Here is a 19,253-nt window from a genome sequence, read left to right on the forward strand (position 1 = left end):
TTCCAGGTCAGCCAAGACTATAGAGTAAACCCTGTCTCAGAAAAGATAATTTCCAGCTTCTCGGGCTTTTGGCTAAGATCAGGTGTAGAAAAGATAATTCCCCGAGTGCTGGGATTAAAGGCATGGGCTACCACACCCGGAAAGCAGCTCTTTTTTGTTACTAGTTTTTGAGCATTGGCTGAAGGTGAAAATTGGGAGCTCCTTGAAGGCAGAACGTCTTCCTAAATACCCTGGTAGAGCATGCCAATGTTTACAAAGTGGAATGCTTCATTTCGAGAGCGCTGTGACATTCTGACGGATACTCACTTACCCAATCAACTCGCAGAACACATTAACGCTACCTGTCAGGGATGTATTTAAAAGGCAGAAAGATCCAACACTCTCAAGGAGAAGATGATGACGTAAGTCAGGGAACGCCGGGAGACGCCTTCCACCCCATCCCTGACGTACTTCCGGCGCGACGCTTTCCCTCCACGCCTGGACTGGGCTGTGGGGGAGGGAGGCGGTTAGCGGGCTTTAGCGCCTTTCCTGGCGGCGGTAGATTTGAAGCGTTTTCCAGGACTGGGCCCCGGAGAAGAGAAGTCGGTGGCGGTGCAGGTGAGAGGCGTGAAGGCGTGTGTCGGCGGGGCGTCGTTTGCCGCCGTCCCCGGGTACGAGAGCGGGAAGGGCCTAGGGCGAGGGGCGGAGCCGCGGAGTCGCGGCGCCCGACTGGGCCGCGGTAACCGTCTTTCCGTCGAGGTCTCTGGGCTGTTCGGGCGCGGAGGGGTGGCCCCGGGGACCGCGGCGCGGCCTGCGGCACCGTGGTGACCGGGACGGCTTGCAGTCGAGCCCCCGGGCGCAGGAAGCCGCTCTTCCTCTCCAGCCCCCGCCCTCCCCGCCCGGCGCACACCTCCTCCCTGACGCATTTTGCCGCACAGGCTGTAATATGGCGGCAGCGACGGCGGCCTCGGCTCCCGGGAACTAGGTTCGTTTTGGATGCTTCCAAACCGTGAGGCCGAGCGCTGCTGCTCGGTAGGTGGGACGTTTGCTCGGGGAAGCAGGAGGCGCAGCGCGAGGGCCTGTCAGGTTAGGGTTAGGGAGGGACGGGCGCAGAGCCAGAATCACCAGGAATAAAATCGACCAGGAGCTCTCCTCCTCCGACCTTTTCCTCTGGTAGGACAGCGCTTGTCGTGCATGCCTAAGTGACACAGGCCCTCGATGTTAGGGCTTCTCATAAAACTCAAGTGTGGGATCTTAACCTTAGCTCTCCAGAAGTTTTCCCACGTTCCTGGGCAGCTGGAAGCGGCCGGGCCTTTGGGGAGGAGGGTTCGTTCTGATGAGAAGATGGTTTCTGAAGCCGGTTCGCCTTTAGGAGAAACGTACTGCTTTTGGCCCGTGTTTACTCTGATGTCGAACAAAGTCAGCGTTAGCTGGCAGCTACGTCTAACCGTTTTTGGAAAAACCTCATAAAAGCACCACCTTGTGCACTCAGCTTGCTTTCTTAGCACGGTACATTCTGTGCACTAAGAGGGTCTTTTTTGTTTGTTTTTGGTCACCAATACATTTAAGAAATAATAGAATATTTTGGAAATTTGGAGATTCCATATTAACTTTCAGAAGCTAAAACCAGAAAGGATAAAATATGCATGTTTGTGTCGGTGTCACCCCATTGTATAAAGAATAATGAATAGTAATTGCTCGTTTGTAACAGTTACTGGAAGGTTCAACTAAACGTTTTATAAGTTTTAAAAGACTGCCATAAAATACAGAAATTGCACAGATATTTAGAATGGCTGCTGCTGCTTTCGTGTTTTGTTTTTACAAACCTGAAAGTTAACTTCTGATATAATTCCACATTCAAGACGAAAGGGTCATTGTTCAAGGCCAGCCTGAACAACTTGATGAGACTCTTATCTCAGACACACAAAAACATTTTCTTAGGGACTGAGGGACCCCACTCTTAAATTTTAATATGTGGGGTGTAATTATTCCTGTAAAAGTTTACATTCCTGTTTAATTGTTTAAGAGTTTCTTTAAAGATTCATTGAATTGATTGGATTGTTGTGCTTGCTCCCTAGGTGGGTTGGGGTGAATGTGTGTCTTTCACAAACACTATTTTTCTTTCTATAAGCCAAAATTTGGACCTTGAGGTTTGAAGGCAGTACTTTGTACTTAAGTATTCAGAGGAAACTGCTATAATTGGAACTTGGTGTTTTACTGATAGGGAAAATCTTGTGCTTTGTTTTGCGTTGGTGACATTGTTATGACAAGTACTCTACCACTGAGCTATGTGCCTAGCCCTTGTTCTCCACTTGTGTTTGTGTGTATGGATTCAAGACCTTACGACTGTGAGGCAGATGCTTCATCACTGGACCACAAACTAACCCCTCAGTTTTCAGAATGCTTGTTAAGTTGTGTTTCTACAGCCAGTGGTTTGTATATACCAAAAACATTACAGAAAAAGGTACTGTTGGGAAGAACATAGGTGTCTTTCCCTAAAAAAAGTTGGCTTTTTTTTTTAATACTTAATTCTATCAGCAGTGCATGCATTCATCAATGTATGCAAATGTTTTGAGTCAGTTCATTTTCATTTATTTGATCCATGTGAATACTTTTAAGAGTGAACTAATGAAGCTAGTATGAATATTACAGTGCTTCCCTTGCAGGGATTCTTTTTTCTTTTTTTAAGAAGGGATATATTTTTACCCAGTTATGGACATCTCAGTCCATGATTGGCCTATTGCTTTTGGGCCTGTGACGAGGCATTACATGTTGGGGAGCACACAGAAGAGCAAAATGTCTTCTTGGAGTCCAGGAAACAGAGTAGAGAGGTTGTCCCAATACTACCCTAAAGGATCCCCCCCCCCCAGTGACCCAATTTCATTCCATTAGTCCCCATCTCTAAAAGATCCACCATCTTGGATTGGGGATTTAGCTCAGTGGTAGAGCATTTTTGCCTAGCAAGTGCAAGGCCCTGGGTTCGAGCCTCAGCTCAAAAAAAAAAAAAAAAAAAGATCCACCATTTTATACTCCCTATAGTCCTAAAGGCTGGCAGCCAACCCTTTAACATATGGCCTTTGGAGGACAGTTAATATCTAAACTTTGAGATAATGTCTTCTAGACCTGACAGGGAAGATGAATGCATAGTTAGATAGAGAGATACAGAGATAGAAAGATAGAGAGATAAGTCTCCAGTATGGTTGTCAAAACAAGACCTGCATAATGACAACACCAATTGGATGGGGAAATTTCAGAAGATCCTAACCTAAATGAAGAGTTACCAACAGTTGATGACTACTGAGAGAGGGAGAGTGCATGCATGAGCAACACTAAGTGCACTCAGTGGGGGTGTGTGTGTATCAGTAATATAGAGGTCAGACTTGAAAGGAATTTTGGTAGGACATGGAGAGGGAGGAGTAGAAATGATTTAAATATAGTACTTATGAATGGAATTCTTAAAAAATTTAATTTTTTTAAAAAAATATCAAAACTGTAACAAAGTTTCCTTTCTCGTTGTATTCAAAGCTTAGTCAGCCCTCCTTGGAAGTAATCTTAGAAGTATTATAGAAGGTTGAAAAATGGTTCTGCAGGTAAAACCTTCTTACCACCAAGTCTGAGGATCTGAGTTCCATCCCTGGAACCCCATAGTAAAAGAAAACCTCTCCTCTGATCTATACACATGTGCATGGCATGTGACCTCCCCCCTCCCACTAAATAAATGTAATAAAAATTTCAAAGTGATTTGGAAAACACAAAATAATGATACTTGTATTACTAGATGTTAATGCTTCTGAAAACTGTTTACCAATGTGGCACTACTTAGCAGAGTATTGGCTTTATGTTTATATGCACATATTTTTCTTTTATAGAATTTTTATGTGTGTATTGAGTGTTTTGCCTCTGTGTGTGTGTGTGTGTGTGTGTGTGTGTGTGTGAGTGTGAGAGAGAGAGAGAGAGAGAGAGAGAGAGAGAGAGAGACGTGCACCTGGTGCCCCAGAAGAGTATGTCAGATACCCTGAAACTCCAGATCTCCTGGAGTTATGGATGGTTATGAACCACCATGTGGATGCTGGAAGCTGAACCTGGTCCTCAGCAAGAGCAGCCAGTGCCCTTAACCGCTGAGTCAACTCACTAGTCCCTGTACTAGTTTTCACAAATACCATAATTTATACACTAGAGATGAACAAAATAAAGTCTTTTCTAAAGGTGCTACAGTTAAAAAATTGTTCATTTTTTTTAGTGAAAGTTATTTTAAATCTTAAGTTTTACTTTTAAAACATTAAGAATTTCTAGATCATTACATTAATATATATGAATGACATTTCATTTTCATGTATCCTACTATATTTAACATTTCTCTTTAGAATGTCAAAGAAAAGAAATAGTAGTTTTAAGTGTACTGTTTGTAAATACAATGTTTTATGCAGTTAAGGGCTTACAGATCATGTTAAAACCCCTTTTCCTTTTGTTGGAATAGGAGTATTTGCACTCCCACAGTTATATTTTCTTTGAAAATGAAATAGTGTATTTTTGTTGTTTATAAAGTGCCATAATTAAAAAAAAAAAGCAAAGTACATACATAAAAAACATAATCTTAAAGATCTGGAATACTTTCTTTTTTCTTTTTTTTTTTTTTAAGCTGAGGATCAAACCCAGGGTCTTGTGCTTGCTAGGCAAGTGCTCTACCACTGAGCTAAATCCCCAACCCGGAATACTTTCAATTAATTTAACTTACCCGAGTCCTGTAAGAAAATGGTTACCTGTCACAAACCTAGCAGATACAGGGTGTGCTGTTGCCACCTTTAATCCCAGCAGAAGCCTGTGGAGCTCAGAGTTCTAGGCCAGCTCAAGTTCCAGGACCGCCAAGGCTGCATAACGATGTCCTTTCTCAAAACAACAATAAATAATAAATCAAAAAGAAATGAGCCTAGTTGATAAGAACATAGTGTCTTTCTTGCTGTCTAGGTAGGTTTTGAGCTGAGGAAGTGAAAAAGGAAGAAATGGGAAGACAACAACAAAGCACTTTAGTAGGAAGCATCCTAGTAGGAAGATGTGGGAGTGGGCTCAATTTCATTAGTGGTACCCACTGATGGGGTTGCTAATGGTGGATTCTGGGAGAGTCAGTAATAGCAGTGTATCATGTGAGGAGCATACATATAAGGAGATAACAGCACAGGTTGTAATAGCACAAGCTCTATCAGGGTGTTTCGGTAAATAAACATTTGTCACCCCAGCAGTTAGGTGGAGTTAAGAGGATCAAGAGTTTAATTCCATTCTCAAACTACGTAGTGAATTATATGCCAGCCCAGTTAACATAAAACTGTCTCTAAAAAAATGAAAACAAAAAATAAAAATAAAATCCAACAACAGAACACTAACTACTTTCAGGCATATTTGCATTAACCAGCATTCTTTCTGTTTGATGATGAAGTCCTTGGCCCAGGCACTTTGTGTAGAAGACAAAGTTATAGCAGGGACTTGTGGCACAGGCCTCTTAATTTCAAGCACTTGAAAAAACCAAGGCATTCTGGGTGGTGGTGGTGCACGCCTGTAATCTCAGCACTTGGGAGGCAGAGGCAGGTGGATCTCTGTAAGTTCGAGTCCAGCCTGGTCTACAGAGCTAGTCCAGGACAGGCTCCAAAGCTACAGAGAAACCCTGTCTTGGGGAAGAAAAAAAAAAAAAAAGCAGGAGGATTCGAAGTTCATGGCCTGCCTGGGCCACAGAGTGTGTTCAGGCCATCTTTGACAACTATGGGAGACCTTGTCTCAAAAAATTTTTTTTTCTTTTTCTTTTCTTGAGCTGAGGATCGAACCCAGGGTCTTGTGCTTGCTAGGCAAGTGCTCTACCACTGAGCTAAATCTCCAACCCCTCAAAATTTTTAAGAAATAAAAACAACCCAAAAAGCCAGAAAGATTTTGAGTTGGTGGAATTTATAGACAAGTTTATAATTTTCACTGAGGAAGGACTGTTCAGCCTGTAGAGTGAGTTCCCAAAGTACTGTGACTGAACCGAATCTTAAGGGACGTATAACCAGAAGAATGAGAAGATGCAAAGAAGCAAAGACTTGTTGGCATCTTAATCATTTTTAAAAATCCACTATATTCCTTTAAGAGTTAAGACTCTGTAATGCTGACTCTGAAACTTCAGATAACTCTTTGAATGTGAGAAAGTCACTACATTATTTATTACCTAATTACAAATACTCTGCTAATTAGTTGCCTATATACTTAAATCTTAAAGACCCATTAGGATGGATATGGAAATCATTTTACCTATGAAACTGCAAAATGAACTTGTGACCACTCACTGATGTTTCCAAAGTATATTTGAAGAAGTTTAGAATTTTATGTTTATAAATATTATTTATTGTTGACATGCAAAGGATTAATAGACATTTTAAATAAGATTTTAATCATTTGCATAGAAAGTAAAATATAATACAAAGGTAACAGTTATAGTTAGGATTTTGCATGCATTTTTGTAACTAGGTTGTGTGTGTGTGCGCCTATTAACTTTCTTTTAAAGGTAGTTCCAGGCCAAGCATCAGAGTGCACTCTTGTAATCACAGTACTCGGGAGGGGGAGGCAGAAGCAGGATTGAAAGTTGAAGTTCAGCCTGAGCTACGTTGGGTGACTCTGCCTCAAAAAATGTATCTCTAATATGAAAAGAAATAAATCCAATATCACTCACAGTTCTGAGACGGTCAGATTGGTGAAGTGGGTTTCTAACACCAAGTAGATGATAAATGGTTACAGTTCATAAGCAGTGATGGAAACGGTCAAACTAGAACATGCAGTTCATCTCATGGGGGCAGTATATGCTGGCTGCTGTGCAAAAACAGGGCACTGTGCCAGGTGTGGTGATCATTTTTCAGAAAAACTCAAATCTGGCTTTATGATATTAGCTATCATTCATTCAAGCTAAGCAAATTTGTGGCAAACAGATATTCACAAGTAATTAATCACAAAAGATGTGATTATATTCTAAAACAATTGGTGACTAATTTTTTCCTCCTGAAATGGGTCTTGCTATGGCTAGTTTTAGACCGAAGACCCTCTGGAGTGCTGGGAACACAGGAGTGAATGACCATTTTCTTGAAATTTTTATGGGCTTAATTTTTCTTTTAAATTTTCTATATCTTAGTAATGTATTCTTAGTAATCTCCTTTTTCTTGAAAAAAATTGAGAAATTGATTAGGTATTTGTCTTACTATTTCATACTTTAGATATTATTAAGAAATATTTGAGAGTCATAAATACAGAGGAAACATATCCTATTTATAACTAGCAATTGTTAAATCTCTAGTGATGATTAGTAATAGCATCTTAGTAATTTTACTTATTTTAAACATTATTATGTATATGTGTGGGTGTTTTGCCTGCATGTATGTGTGTTTAACCAGGTATATGCAGTGTCTAGAGGTCATGGGGGGCATTAGATCCCCTGGAACTGGAGTTAACAGGTGGTTGTAAGCCACCATATGGGTGCTGGAACTTAAACTTGGGTTCTCTTGAAGAGCAGCTAAGTGATTTTTAATGGCTGTACCATCTTTCTGACCCCATTTAGTAACTCTAGAGACATAATATATAAGCCACCTTTCATGTCGCCATTGTTCATTAGGTTTGTTTTGAGATGAGATCTCTTGTTATGCAGCTCTGTCCTGCAAAACTCTTTGTAGAATTGAATTCACAGAGATCCATGTGCCTTTGCCTCCTGAGTGCTGGAATTAAAGGTGTGGTAGCTTTTTTTTTTTTAAAGACAGAATATCACTCACTATGTTGTCCTGATTTAGTGCCCCAGTGTTTGAGCTAAAGGGATGTGTCATTATGCCTGTTCTTCAGTTACTTTCTATAACTGGATGTGACTCTACTGTCACAATTAAAAATTTAAGCCAAGGTATGCAGGGGTATAACTCAGTGGTAGAGCACAAGTATCATGTGTAAGGCCCTGGGTTGAATATACCCAGCACCAAAAATACAAAACAAAACAAAACAACAACAAAACTGACAAAAAGGAAAGTCTTTTCACAGTGAAGAATATAGACCTTTGTGGGTGTTGCGTCCTTTAACATGCCAAGGCACTTTAGAAATTTAGTTATGATTATTTAAATAAAAGCATATATATTTTACTCTCTTCCGAGCAGATGAAATGGTCATTTTTGTAGTCTTTTAGTTCAGCTGTCATTCAGTACTTACTGGTTTTGTTTCATCTGCTCTTCACCTTACTGTAGCATTCCCTACCAGATCTTATAACTGGACATTTTAAGTCCTTAAAATACATGGTTTACAAAAAGAATGTCAAGTAAAAGGTAACTGCTATGTAGATAAAGCTGTCTACATAGTATCTCACTTTAGTGTGTGCCTGTTACTCATGATCAGAAGTTGCCTCATATGTAAAATTTAATGTGCTTTTGATCAGAATTCTATCTACCTTATATTAGTATCTTTAAAATACTACCCTTTCAGGTCAGGTGTATTGCTATACACCTGTTATCCCAGCACTCAGGAGACTGAGGCAGGAGGATTGCCATAAATTTGAGGCCAGCCAGAGCTACATAGTGAGGCTTTGCCTCAGAAACAAAAACCTCTTCCTTTTCTTTCTTCTTTTTTTTTTTTTTCCTGGAGCTGAGGACCGAACCCAGGGCCTTGCACTTGCTGCAAGTGCTCTACCACTGTGCTAAATCCCCAGCCCCTCCTTTTCTTTATAGATGATTTTTTGGTTTTGTTTGGAACTGAGTATTTTTCTTTACTATCTCACATGTTAATCAGAGCTCTCATTTTTTGTTTTCTAGGAGCAAAAGGATTGGCTCAGTTGCCCTTGGTGGGTTTTGTTTTTTATTGTTTGTTTCCCCTAATTTAAAGGTAGTGCTCATGTTTTGTTGACTAGTCATACATACTTAATACAGTTTTCTGTATGAGGTGGCAGTCTGGTTTTAGTTGGTAAAAAAGAAATTTATTATATGATAATGACTATGCTCTCTTCATTCCATACTAAAGTTGGAATAATAGAGATTAGCGTGACTCCTGCCCAGTAATTACTGTGCCTTAATCTTTTAAAGTCTTTTTTGGCCAAGCGGTGGTGGCACACGCCTGTAATTCCAACACTCGGCAGGCAGATCTCTGTGAGTTCGAGTCCAGCTAGTCCAGGACAGGCTCTAAAAGCTACAGAGAAACCCTGTCTCGAACCGTCCCCTCCCCAAAAAAAGTCTTTTCTATTTTCCTCAAAGTACAGTCTAATCTCTAAAAATCATAATGAGTTATCCCATGGAAACAAATGTAAAGTAAATTCAGATAACGTGTAGTTTATATGCAGTAAAATTGTCTTTTAGTTATTAATGGAAAATCTTTGCCATTTTAGTCTGCTTGCCTAAAACTGTATCATATACACTCACAGACTGAAGTGTTGGAACCATGGGAATAAAGGTCCAGCGTCCTCGATGTTTTTTTGACATTGCCATTAATAATCAACCTGGTAAGAATATTAATGTTTCTAATTAACGGTTTTATACGAGCATTTAAAATTGTAATCAAGAAATTTAAACCAATTACCTTCTTTTTCAGCTGGAAGAGTTGTCTTTGAATTATTTTCCGATGTGTGTCCCAAAACATGTGAGAACTTTCGTTGTCTTTGTACAGGTTTGTTTGCATTTTCAATTGCCCTAATAATTCCTAGAAATGTTAGATGGGAGCCCTGCATGTGGGCTCACATGTAATGCCAAAACCCAGGCTCAGTCAACAGCATGAATTTAAGACCAGTTTGGCCCGGGCGGTGGTGGCACACGCCTTTCCCAGCACTCAGGAGGCAGAGGCAGGCAGATCCCTGTGAATTCGAGGCCAGAGTGAGATCCAGGACAGGCACCAAAACTACACAGAGAAACCCTGTCTTGAAAAACCAAAAAAAAAAAAAAGGAAGAAGAAGAAGAAAGAAAAGAAAAGAAAGAAAGACCAGTTTGGGGCCAGATGCAAGATGTGATTCGTACTCCTGTAAACCCAGCCCTTTGAAACTGAGGACTGTGAGTGTAATGCCAGGTTGAGTTACATACTGAGACTTGGATTCAAAAATCCAAGTTAATTAATCAATTAGAAAATAAATATTAGCTGTAATAAGATTGTATCTGAGATTGATTTCTGTGTTCTCCAGAAAACTATGGGCTTTTATAGTACTTGAGTCTTTTCTTCTCATTGACCTATGAATGTTTCTTTCTCAGGTGAAAAGGGGACAGGGAAATCAACTCAGAAGCCACTACATTACAAGAGCTGTCTCTTTCACAGAGTTGTCAAGGATTTCATGGTTCAGGGTGGTGACTTCAGTGAAGGTGAGAAGACATATTGTTGTTAACATGGAGGTTTGGGGTGTTTTTTGTTGCGTGTGTTGAATGAGGAAGTAGAAATCGGAAGGCGTAAGAGTCTGTCCTCGCCGGGCAGTGGTGGCGCACGCCTTTAATCCCAGCACTTGAGAGGCAGAGGTAGGTGGATCTCTGTGAGTTCGAGGCCAGCCTGGGCTACAGAGTGAGATCCAGGACAGGCTCCAAAGCTACACAGCTGTCTCGAAAAACAAACAAACAAACAAAAAAAAAAGAGTCTGTCCTCTCCAATATGTGGTTTCTAAGGATCAAATTCAGGTTGTCATATTTGGAACTGTAAGTGCCCTTTTCTCACTAAAGCTATATTGCCAGCTCATAAAGGATTTGTTTTTATGACTTGTTTATTATTTTTTTAACTGCATTTGTACATGTGGCATGTGCACCTGCACCTGAGTGCAAGTGCCTGAAGAGGCCAAAGGTGTCAGATCTCCTGGAGCCGAAGTTATTACATTGTTGTGAGCCACCTGACCTAGAAGCCGGGAACTGAACTCAGGGACTCTGTGAGAATAATATGTGCTCTTAACTGCCAAGCCATTGTTTCAGCTCCATAAAGGAAGTTTTAGTCTGATTTTCTTCTTGCTTTATTGAAGTCTTCTGTGAAGTACTAGGAGTACTCAACAGAAATACAGAAAAGATGAAAACAGAGAAGGGAATTTCACCTCTTACTGCCAGTGCTAGGGAATAAGCCCAGGCCTTATATATGCTAGTTAGATGCTGCTGAGCTGGGTCACAGGACCAGTTGCATCTTTTGTGAATTAATTTCACGGGTTTGCTTCTGGGTACAAAACATTGTAGTCTCTAAATCTGTCATCATATGAATTTGATTTTTGCACAGCTAAAAGTACTTTCCCCAGTTTTTTTTTTTCTTTCAATTTTATCTATATTGCTTTTTGTAAAAATGCAAAAACTACATTATTTTTGAGGACACTCTGAAAAGGTGTCATTAATTCCTATCAAGAGACTTGTATAGTCATTTGACAGATCTTTTCCCCATAGATTTTTTTTTAAACATTCATTTATTGTGGGTGTTGGTATGTCATGGTATGTGGAGGTTAGAAAACAGTTTGCAGGGGGAGAGTTTTTTCCTTCTACCATGTGGGTCCCACGGATTGAACTCTAATTGTCAGGTTGGATGGCAGACACCTTTACCAACTGAGCTATCTCGTAGCTTTTCCCATGAATTTTTTTTCTTTTTGAGACAGGGTTTCTCTGTAGTGCTGGCTGTCCTGGATCTCACTCTGTAGACCAGGCTGTCCTCAAACTCAAAGATCCACCTGGCTCTGCCTCCCGATTGCTGGGGTTAAAGGAGTGTGCCACCACCACCTGGTGACTTGTCGAATTCTTACCATGGTATCATAGGAGAAAGGTAATTTTGGATCTTGTTGTTACTGACGTTATATTATCTTTGTTGTGCTCCTTTGAGTGTTATTGATTCAGAATCATTTGAGTACCTACTTGATGAGAAGTATTTAGATCCTGAGGTCTAAGAGTGACATTTTTCATTTCTAGGGAATGGAAGAGGAGGAGAATCTATTTATGGAGGATTCTTTGAAGGTAAAATTTTTACATCTAAATTGTTTTTAATATTTTTCACTCATATAAATTACAGTAGGTCTGGGACTTGAGTTTTTATACAACTATAAGCAGATAAATATAGAAATAACTTTTTAAAAAATATTTTATTTGCATTGGTGTTTGCCTGCATGTATGTCTGTATGTGAGTATTGGATACCCTGGAACTAGAGTTACAGACAGTTGTGAGCTGCCATGTGGGTGCTGGGAATTGAACCCGCGTCCTCTGGCAGAGCAGTCAGTGCTCTTAACCACTGAGCCATCTCTCCAACCCCTAGAAATAACTTAATGGTTTTTATTTTTCACTTTTGGTATTCAGGAGAATATTGTATCAAATTTCACTTACTTTTTTCTCATACTCTAAGATTGGAAGATAAATTCTTTCCATTGGAGTAAATAATGCTATGGTGAAGGTAAAGTTATAGTGAGTCCAAACTATGTTTATCTCTCCATGCTCACCAGTGAGATAGATAAAATGTAAAGGAATTACATCTGGACTCTCTTACTGTATTGCTATTTATTTTTAGTGCAGTGCTGGGATCAAATCCCAGGTCTTGTGTATGGTAGGCATGGAAATTTTAAGTACTTTAGACTCGGTGATACTTTAGACTTGATTAGCATGCATGGGGCACTGAGTTCAGTCCTTTATGCAAGGGAGGAAAAATTAGTATTAAGTCTACAAAGACAGGGAAAAACAATAGATTCATGATTGGTTCTTTCTTCCTTCATAAACTACTGTGTTGTTTGTGTTGTGTTTGACAGTAAAGAACACTTCAGCCAGGCATGGTAGCACTGAACTGTAATGCCAGCACTGGGGAGGCTGAGGAAGGATTTGGAGGCCAAATTGGCTTAAATAATAAGACCCTGTCTCAATTAAACAAACAGGAACATTTCATTGTGAGCAAGAGTGGAAAATGAATTTTTGTGAGTGTGATGTATGTGCTCATGTGTAGGCAAATAGGAGCATTTGCATATGTGTACAGACTAGAGGAAGACAGGTGCTCTGTCGTTCTCCCTAGTCCTTTGAGACAGGGTCTGTCACCGGACCTCAAGCTAAACTATCAGCCAGCAAGGCCCAGCAGTTCTCCTATTACTGCTGCCCACGACGCTGAGGTTACAGGTGTGCAGTGGTCAGCCTGGTTTCTACATGGGTTGGGTCCTGGGATCTGAAGTTATTAGGTCCTCATGTTTGCACTTGAGCCATCTCTCCAGCCTTTAAAATAAGTGTTTTGGAGCTTCTACTTCTAACATAACTGAAAATTTTTCTTCTCTTTAGATGAAAGTTTTGCTGTTAAACACAACAAAGAATTTCTTTTATCAATGGCCAACAGAGGGAAGGATACAAATGGCTCACAGTTCTTCATGTAAGTATTTAAGATCAAAACTACTCCTTCTAACCTTCCCCATTGCCCTTATAAAAGAAAGATTGTAAGATTATAAGAGGTGAAGCGAAGAATTACTGAGGGATAATAGAACAAGTTACTAGAGATCTCAGAAGATAGAGCTTGCTGAGAAAGTAGGAGAGGTGACTTAAAGGCATTTCACTGTCAGGACAAACTGAGGTATCCACCCACCTTGGGCACCATGCAGCAGTGTACCCAGCTTTCGTTTGGTTTTGTTTTTTTGAGACAGGGTTTCTCTATAGTGTTGGCTGTCCTGGAACTCACAGAGATCCACCTGCCTCTGCTTCCCAAGTGCTGGGATTAAAGGCATGTCCTACCACCCAGCGGTACTCAGTTTCTTAATCAGTGCTAGGGATCAAACTCATGCTTGTCAAGGACTTTATTTAGCTGTGAGAGATTTTTGTACCACCATGTCTCTGGTACAAAACCACGTACTAGGCTTCTAACTACATCGTTTTAAGTTTGACTTTGGGAATAAAAAGGCAGTGGGAGCGATGCTTGCAAAAATATCATTAACAAAAAGTGCGTACTTTAGGTTCAGGTGAATTTGGTTTGAAAAAATCTCATGCCCAGGCTCCTTGAACTTCTAGGTTCAAATTATCCTCCATCTTAGCTTCTGCCAGTACATGTACCATTATGTTTTTATTTGGAGTTGACTCATTTTAACAAAACTTTTCTTCAACACAGAATTCTACTGTATATCACAGATAATAAACTCAAAAGCCTAGTAAAGGCGAGTAACATAGGTAAACCTGTTGGAACATGGAATCTAAGCTATTAATACCTGTGTTGAAGGAAACAGGAACACTGAGCACTGGTCACTTATTCCATGTGCTAGGTACCATACTTTTCAGATATTCCAGAGTGGTCTGGAACTTGGATTTTCATGCAAAAGTATGCACAGTCAAATATTGGCAGTTAATTTTAAATTTATGAAACTAAGTGGGCTGTTTCTACTCAGGTTCAGCAAGTAGATTTCAGGGCCGTCAGACTATGACTTCCCACCTCGATTCCTTTAATACTTCCACTTTAACTTTAAAATGTTAGGGTGAAAAGCTCTGTTGTTAAACCCATAAGCTAGTAAGATGATTTGGTAAATTTTGGTAATGTCAATACAGTAGAACATCACACAACCAGGAATATTTAATAAAACCTTAGTTACATTTAAGAAATACAAGTGGATAGGAGTAACACCAATGTCAAGTACATGCAGGTCAACAGTAAGTGGTTACTGCTTTTATATTTCACAACAAGCTTTTTTTAAAATTTGATTATATGGAAAATCCTTTGCACTCATAATCAGCTTCTGCTACGTAAAGGTAACATGATTTCTTGTTTCCAATGTACTTTTTCTTTTTCGAGATGCTAACTTTGTCTCTTTGTTTTCTTTTGATGACTTCTGAAAGAACAACGAAGCCAACTCCTCATTTAGATGGGTAAAGTTTAATATTTTACACCATACTTTACTTTGTTGCTGTTAAAGTAAGAAGCTTTTATTTAGATATCTTTACCTGACACTCTAGGCATCATGTTGTTTTTGGGCAAGTGATCTCTGGTCAAGAAGTTGTGAGAGAGATTGAAAACCAGAAAACAGATGCTGCTAGCAAACCATTTGCTGAGGTCCGGATACTCAGTTGTGGAGAGCTGATTCCAAAATCTAAAGGTAAGAACAGGTACATATTTTAGGGAATTCTTGCTCAAATAAGCAGAAAGATTCTAAATCTTTGGCATAAAATGTTTAGTAAAGTGTGTGTAAAGCATGTAGGTTTTGTGGGTTTAGATGTATTTTGTGCTGTTATTTTTTTCTAATTTGTATGTGTATGCTTCTGCACATATGTCTCTGTCAGCACAACTTCAGTTATGGTTCCTCAGAAGCCATGTACAATATACTATAACTACACTATATAGTAGGTAAATTATTCTTGGAAAGAATTTTGCACAGTATTTAGCATTTGTATGTGATCTACAGATAATTTTTCTTCAGTACTTCAACTTCTTTTTGGGGTGAGGTGAGATCTTTCTGTGTAGCCCTACCTGGCCTGTAATTCTTTTTTTTTTTTTTTTGGAGATAGGATTTCTCTGTGTAGCTTTACGCTGGAACTCACTCGGTAGCCCAGGCTGGCCTCGAACTCACAGAGATCTGCCTGCCTCTGCCTCCCGAGTGCTGGGATTAAAGGCGTGTGCCATCACCCAGCTTGTAACTCTTTTAGATGTACATACACAAGTGCTGGGATTAAAGGTATGCATCAACATGCCCCTACTCAATCTCTGTTTCAAATTCTAATATAGGCCACATCTGCTAAATGCTTGTTTTGAAAGTGTACATTTGTTCTAGTGCACTTGATGTATTAAAGAATTTTGTTTATGCATAATCTTGTCTGCACACTAGTGAACCTTACTTGGCTGAATACCTCTATAGGCATATACAAAAACTATATCATAAGCTATACTACTACTACTAATTTCATGAGCACAAACTCCTAGAATTTCATGAGTAAACTTGTGGGTTTTTCCGTGTCATTACTTATTTTTTACTTCTTAGTAATTCGGTGGAAGTCAAACTGGATCACCACTTTTGTTTTTGTTTGTTTGTTTGTTTAATATGTCACCAGTGAAGGTTTTGAGTCCTCCTCAAAAGGCCATGTTTCGTTTTTGTTTTTTGAGACAAGGACTCACTCTGCAGTCAGGCTGCCCTCAAATTTGTTGTCTTCCTATCTTCATTTTGCTTCGCTGTCCAAGTGCTAGAATTACAGATGAGCACCACCACACCAAAGCCATTTTGTTCTTAATTTTTCTTAGTGTAGTGCTTTATAGGAGCATGTAGGTTGTGTTACAGCAAAATTGATTGTACCTCTCCTAAATCTTTTATTAACTAACTTAACTTACAAATCCCTACACACTTTATACTAAGACAATATCTATAACACTCTCATACAAGTATAATACCTATTTGCTGTTGACCTTATTGTCTGAAATAAGAAATAAGCTATGTAAGGTTAGAGCTCATGTCTAAATTTCTTCTAGAACTTTTCAACATACTTTCTAATACCTTATCTCCACTCCTAGCATGGTGTTTAGTTCATATCTATATACTGTTCATTTAAATGTATTGGTGGACTTTAAGGATTACATTTTAGTTTTTTAAGTCATATTTTTAGATTTTAGTTAACACAGATTTTTGAAACTTTGCTACTAGCTGCTGGAACAATATTACTGTAACATCTTTGTTTTTTGCTTTTTTACCCTTCTGTTCTTTAACTGACGTTTCTCAACCAGTCTCTTCCAGCCCTGCCACCAAAAAGATTGGCATGAAAAGGGCATATCATTTACATTTTATTCAAAATAACATTGATGAACTTGAAAAAGAGGTGACTTTTAAAATCTCAGAGCTTTTTAATTCCAAGGTACTTTCACTAAAATAATTTATTTTCTTTTTATAGTTAATGTCTGAAAGTTGAACAAATTTCATTACTATAGAAAAATTTCAATTTCTCTCTGTTTTTTCTTCCAAAGTGATGTATGAGTTAATGGTCATTTAAGATGTAGTCCATATACACTTGGTAGGAATATTGAGCTTTTCAAGTAAAGCAGCTTCTGGGCCAACAAGGTGGCTTAGCAGATATACAAGCTTGGCACCCTGAGCTCAGTATGGGAGAAATCACATAAATGTGGCAGTGTATGTTAACACACACACACACACTCACGCTCACTCACACTCACACACTCACGCACTAATAAAATCAGCCATAGTGTGTTTTTCTGTAAGAAAGAATTCTAGTGAAAAATAAAATGGGAGCTGGTGAATGAAAGTTGCTTAATCATGGGATAAAGTATTTGGTAAAGTCAGATGACTTTGATGGATATATTATTATTTTCCTTTTGGTTAGATAGTATATACTCCCACTATTTCTTTGACTTACATTCATTGCAAATTAATTTTCTCTCATAAACATCTTTAAAAGTTCAGTATGTCCCACTCTTTTTCCCTCTGATATTTAGTTACTACAAGTATAAATAATAGATTTTTCAGTCTGCATACCCACTCTGGCTTACTAGCTATCATGGTCTTAGGTTCAGATTAATGCTTGGATTCATGAAACAATGTAGGCTTCATTCCACACTAAGTTGTCGAAGTTTGTGACGTTTGGGATCTAGAGGAACGTGACTAGGTAAACATGGACTGCCTTAGTTTATTGAAACCATTGCTGTATGGGTCTTTTCAGCTTTTATACCTTGTTCCTGTATGCTAGTACAGTGCTATCTCTTTACTGCAGAATGACCCATGAACCATAAAGGTTCTTGGTCAAGGACTAAGACATAGTAACTTCAGAAAAATGCTTTCTATTTTGGATTTAGTATGCTCCAATAAATACTGAGTTAAGAAGTACAGGGGTCGGGGATTTAGCTCAGTGGTAGAGTGCTTGCCTAGCAAGCGCAAGGCCCTGGGTTTAGTCCTCAGCTCAAAAAAAAAGACAAATAAACAAACAAACAAACAACAACAACAAAAAAGTAAGTACAAGCCCTTTGTTCAAGGACAGCCTGGTCTATAGAGTGAGATCCAGGACAACCAAAGCTATACAGAGAAACCCTGTTTCGAAAAAACACAAAGAAGGAGGAGGAGAACAACAACAAGGTCCTATAACAAGGGAGCCAATAAAGAGTCCAAAGATATAGATGCTTTGTCCCTTAACTTTGTTGAATTCTCCATACTATTATATCTCCATAGGCATATTCATCACCTTGCTTCAACAGTTTACTCATAACCGGCCTTGTTTTACCTACCTCTAGCTATTTCTCTCCCTCACCAACGTTTACTTTTAAGGCAGAGTTTGGCTGTATTGCCAGACTAGACTCAAATTTCTAGATATGTATGAATCATTGTACTCAAGCTCTTTTCCTGTTTGAAACAAATTCCAGATATACATTTTATCAACAGATATTTTACTTTTTCCCCTAAGAAATGACTCTTTATTTGCTCTTTTTTTTTTTTTTTTTTTTAGCTGAGGACCGAACCCAGGGCCTTGCTCTACCACTAAGCTAAATCCCCAACCAAGAAATGACTCTTTAAAAGGATAAAAGGATAGTTAGTACCATAATCTTACACACATACTCATATTTATCAAAAACTTGGCAGTGTTCAGATCTCTGATTGTTTTCTCAATATTAGTAATTTTGTTGTTGTTTGAATCTGGACTCAAATAAGGTTTGAACATTGAGATTGGTCTTAAAAGCTGTTTTTTGTTGGTTTATGCCAGGCATAACTGTAGTCCCAGCTACTTGGGAAGTTGAGGTGTAGGGTCATTTGAGGCCAGGAGCTTGCCGTACAGCTACGTTATTTGTCATGGAGCATTTCTCATGATTGTACTTTACATAGTTTTGTGCTTCTGTTTCAAATAACTTAGTAGATCAATCTAGAAAACTGATTAGATTCAGCTTTGTTATCGTCATCCCCCACCCCCAGTCCTTTTTAATGAGACTAGGAGTTACACAGGGCTGGTTTCTCTCTGCTCTGTAATTTCTGTTCACTTAGTGCCTCATTAGGAATTGCCAAAAGGTACTCTGATAGTAGTTCCTTTGTCACTTACTGCTGGAACTCTTCTGATAAAGAGCAACATCCCTTTGTTTATTGATAGAAATCATATAGGAAAGGCAGAATGGTTTATTTATATCTTAATTTATCAGTACTATTGTGAACCAATGGACAAGTGTATTTATTTACTGTTTGCTAATTTATTGAAATTCCCCTTTATGTATATGTGTGTTGACTCATTTTTGACCTGCGTAAATATTTTCAAATCCATCCTTATTTTAGGTCACCAACCAACTCCCAGATCATGACACAGAGACTTACTATTAGCTTTGAATCCTTTGCCTAGCTTACACTGTTTCTGGCTAGCTTTTTTAACTTAAATTAACCTGTTTATCTACCTCTTGC

The 19,253-nt window shown here is 39.1% G+C and overlaps 1 protein-coding gene across 10 annotated transcripts in view; it reads left to right on the forward strand.

Moving 5' to 3' along the window:
- The first annotated feature begins 447 nt into the window (after positions 1-447).
- The window catches only part of Ppig (peptidylprolyl isomerase G), a 32,091-nt gene continuing 13,285 nt past the window's right edge, over positions 448-19,253 (forward strand). The window contains exons 1-9 of one of the 10 annotated variants that reach the window (XM_036184044.1): positions 448-597; positions 8,772-8,800; positions 9,338-9,451; positions 9,541-9,615; positions 10,188-10,295; positions 11,853-11,897; positions 13,192-13,279; positions 14,725-14,754; positions 14,842-14,981. In XM_036184044.1, coding sequence (XP_036039937.1) covers positions 9,391-9,451; positions 9,541-9,615; positions 10,188-10,295; positions 11,853-11,897; positions 13,192-13,279; positions 14,725-14,754; positions 14,842-14,981 — 547 coding nt within the window. In that variant the 5' untranslated portion in view covers positions 448-597; positions 8,772-8,800; positions 9,338-9,390. Of the gene's footprint in view, positions 598-630; positions 651-710; positions 1,012-8,771; positions 8,801-9,337; positions 9,452-9,540; positions 9,616-10,187; positions 10,296-11,852; positions 11,898-13,191; positions 13,280-14,724; positions 14,755-14,841; positions 14,982-19,253 lie in introns of those variants that run through there. The other 9 variants (XM_036184040.1, XM_036184043.1, XM_036184046.1 and 6 more) reach the window with 9 other exon arrangements.

The sequence above is a fragment of the Onychomys torridus genome, chromosome 4, assembly GCF_903995425.1.
Source record: "Onychomys torridus chromosome 4, mOncTor1.1, whole genome shotgun sequence".
Taxonomy (NCBI): Eukaryota; Metazoa; Chordata; class Mammalia; order Rodentia; family Cricetidae; genus Onychomys; species Onychomys torridus.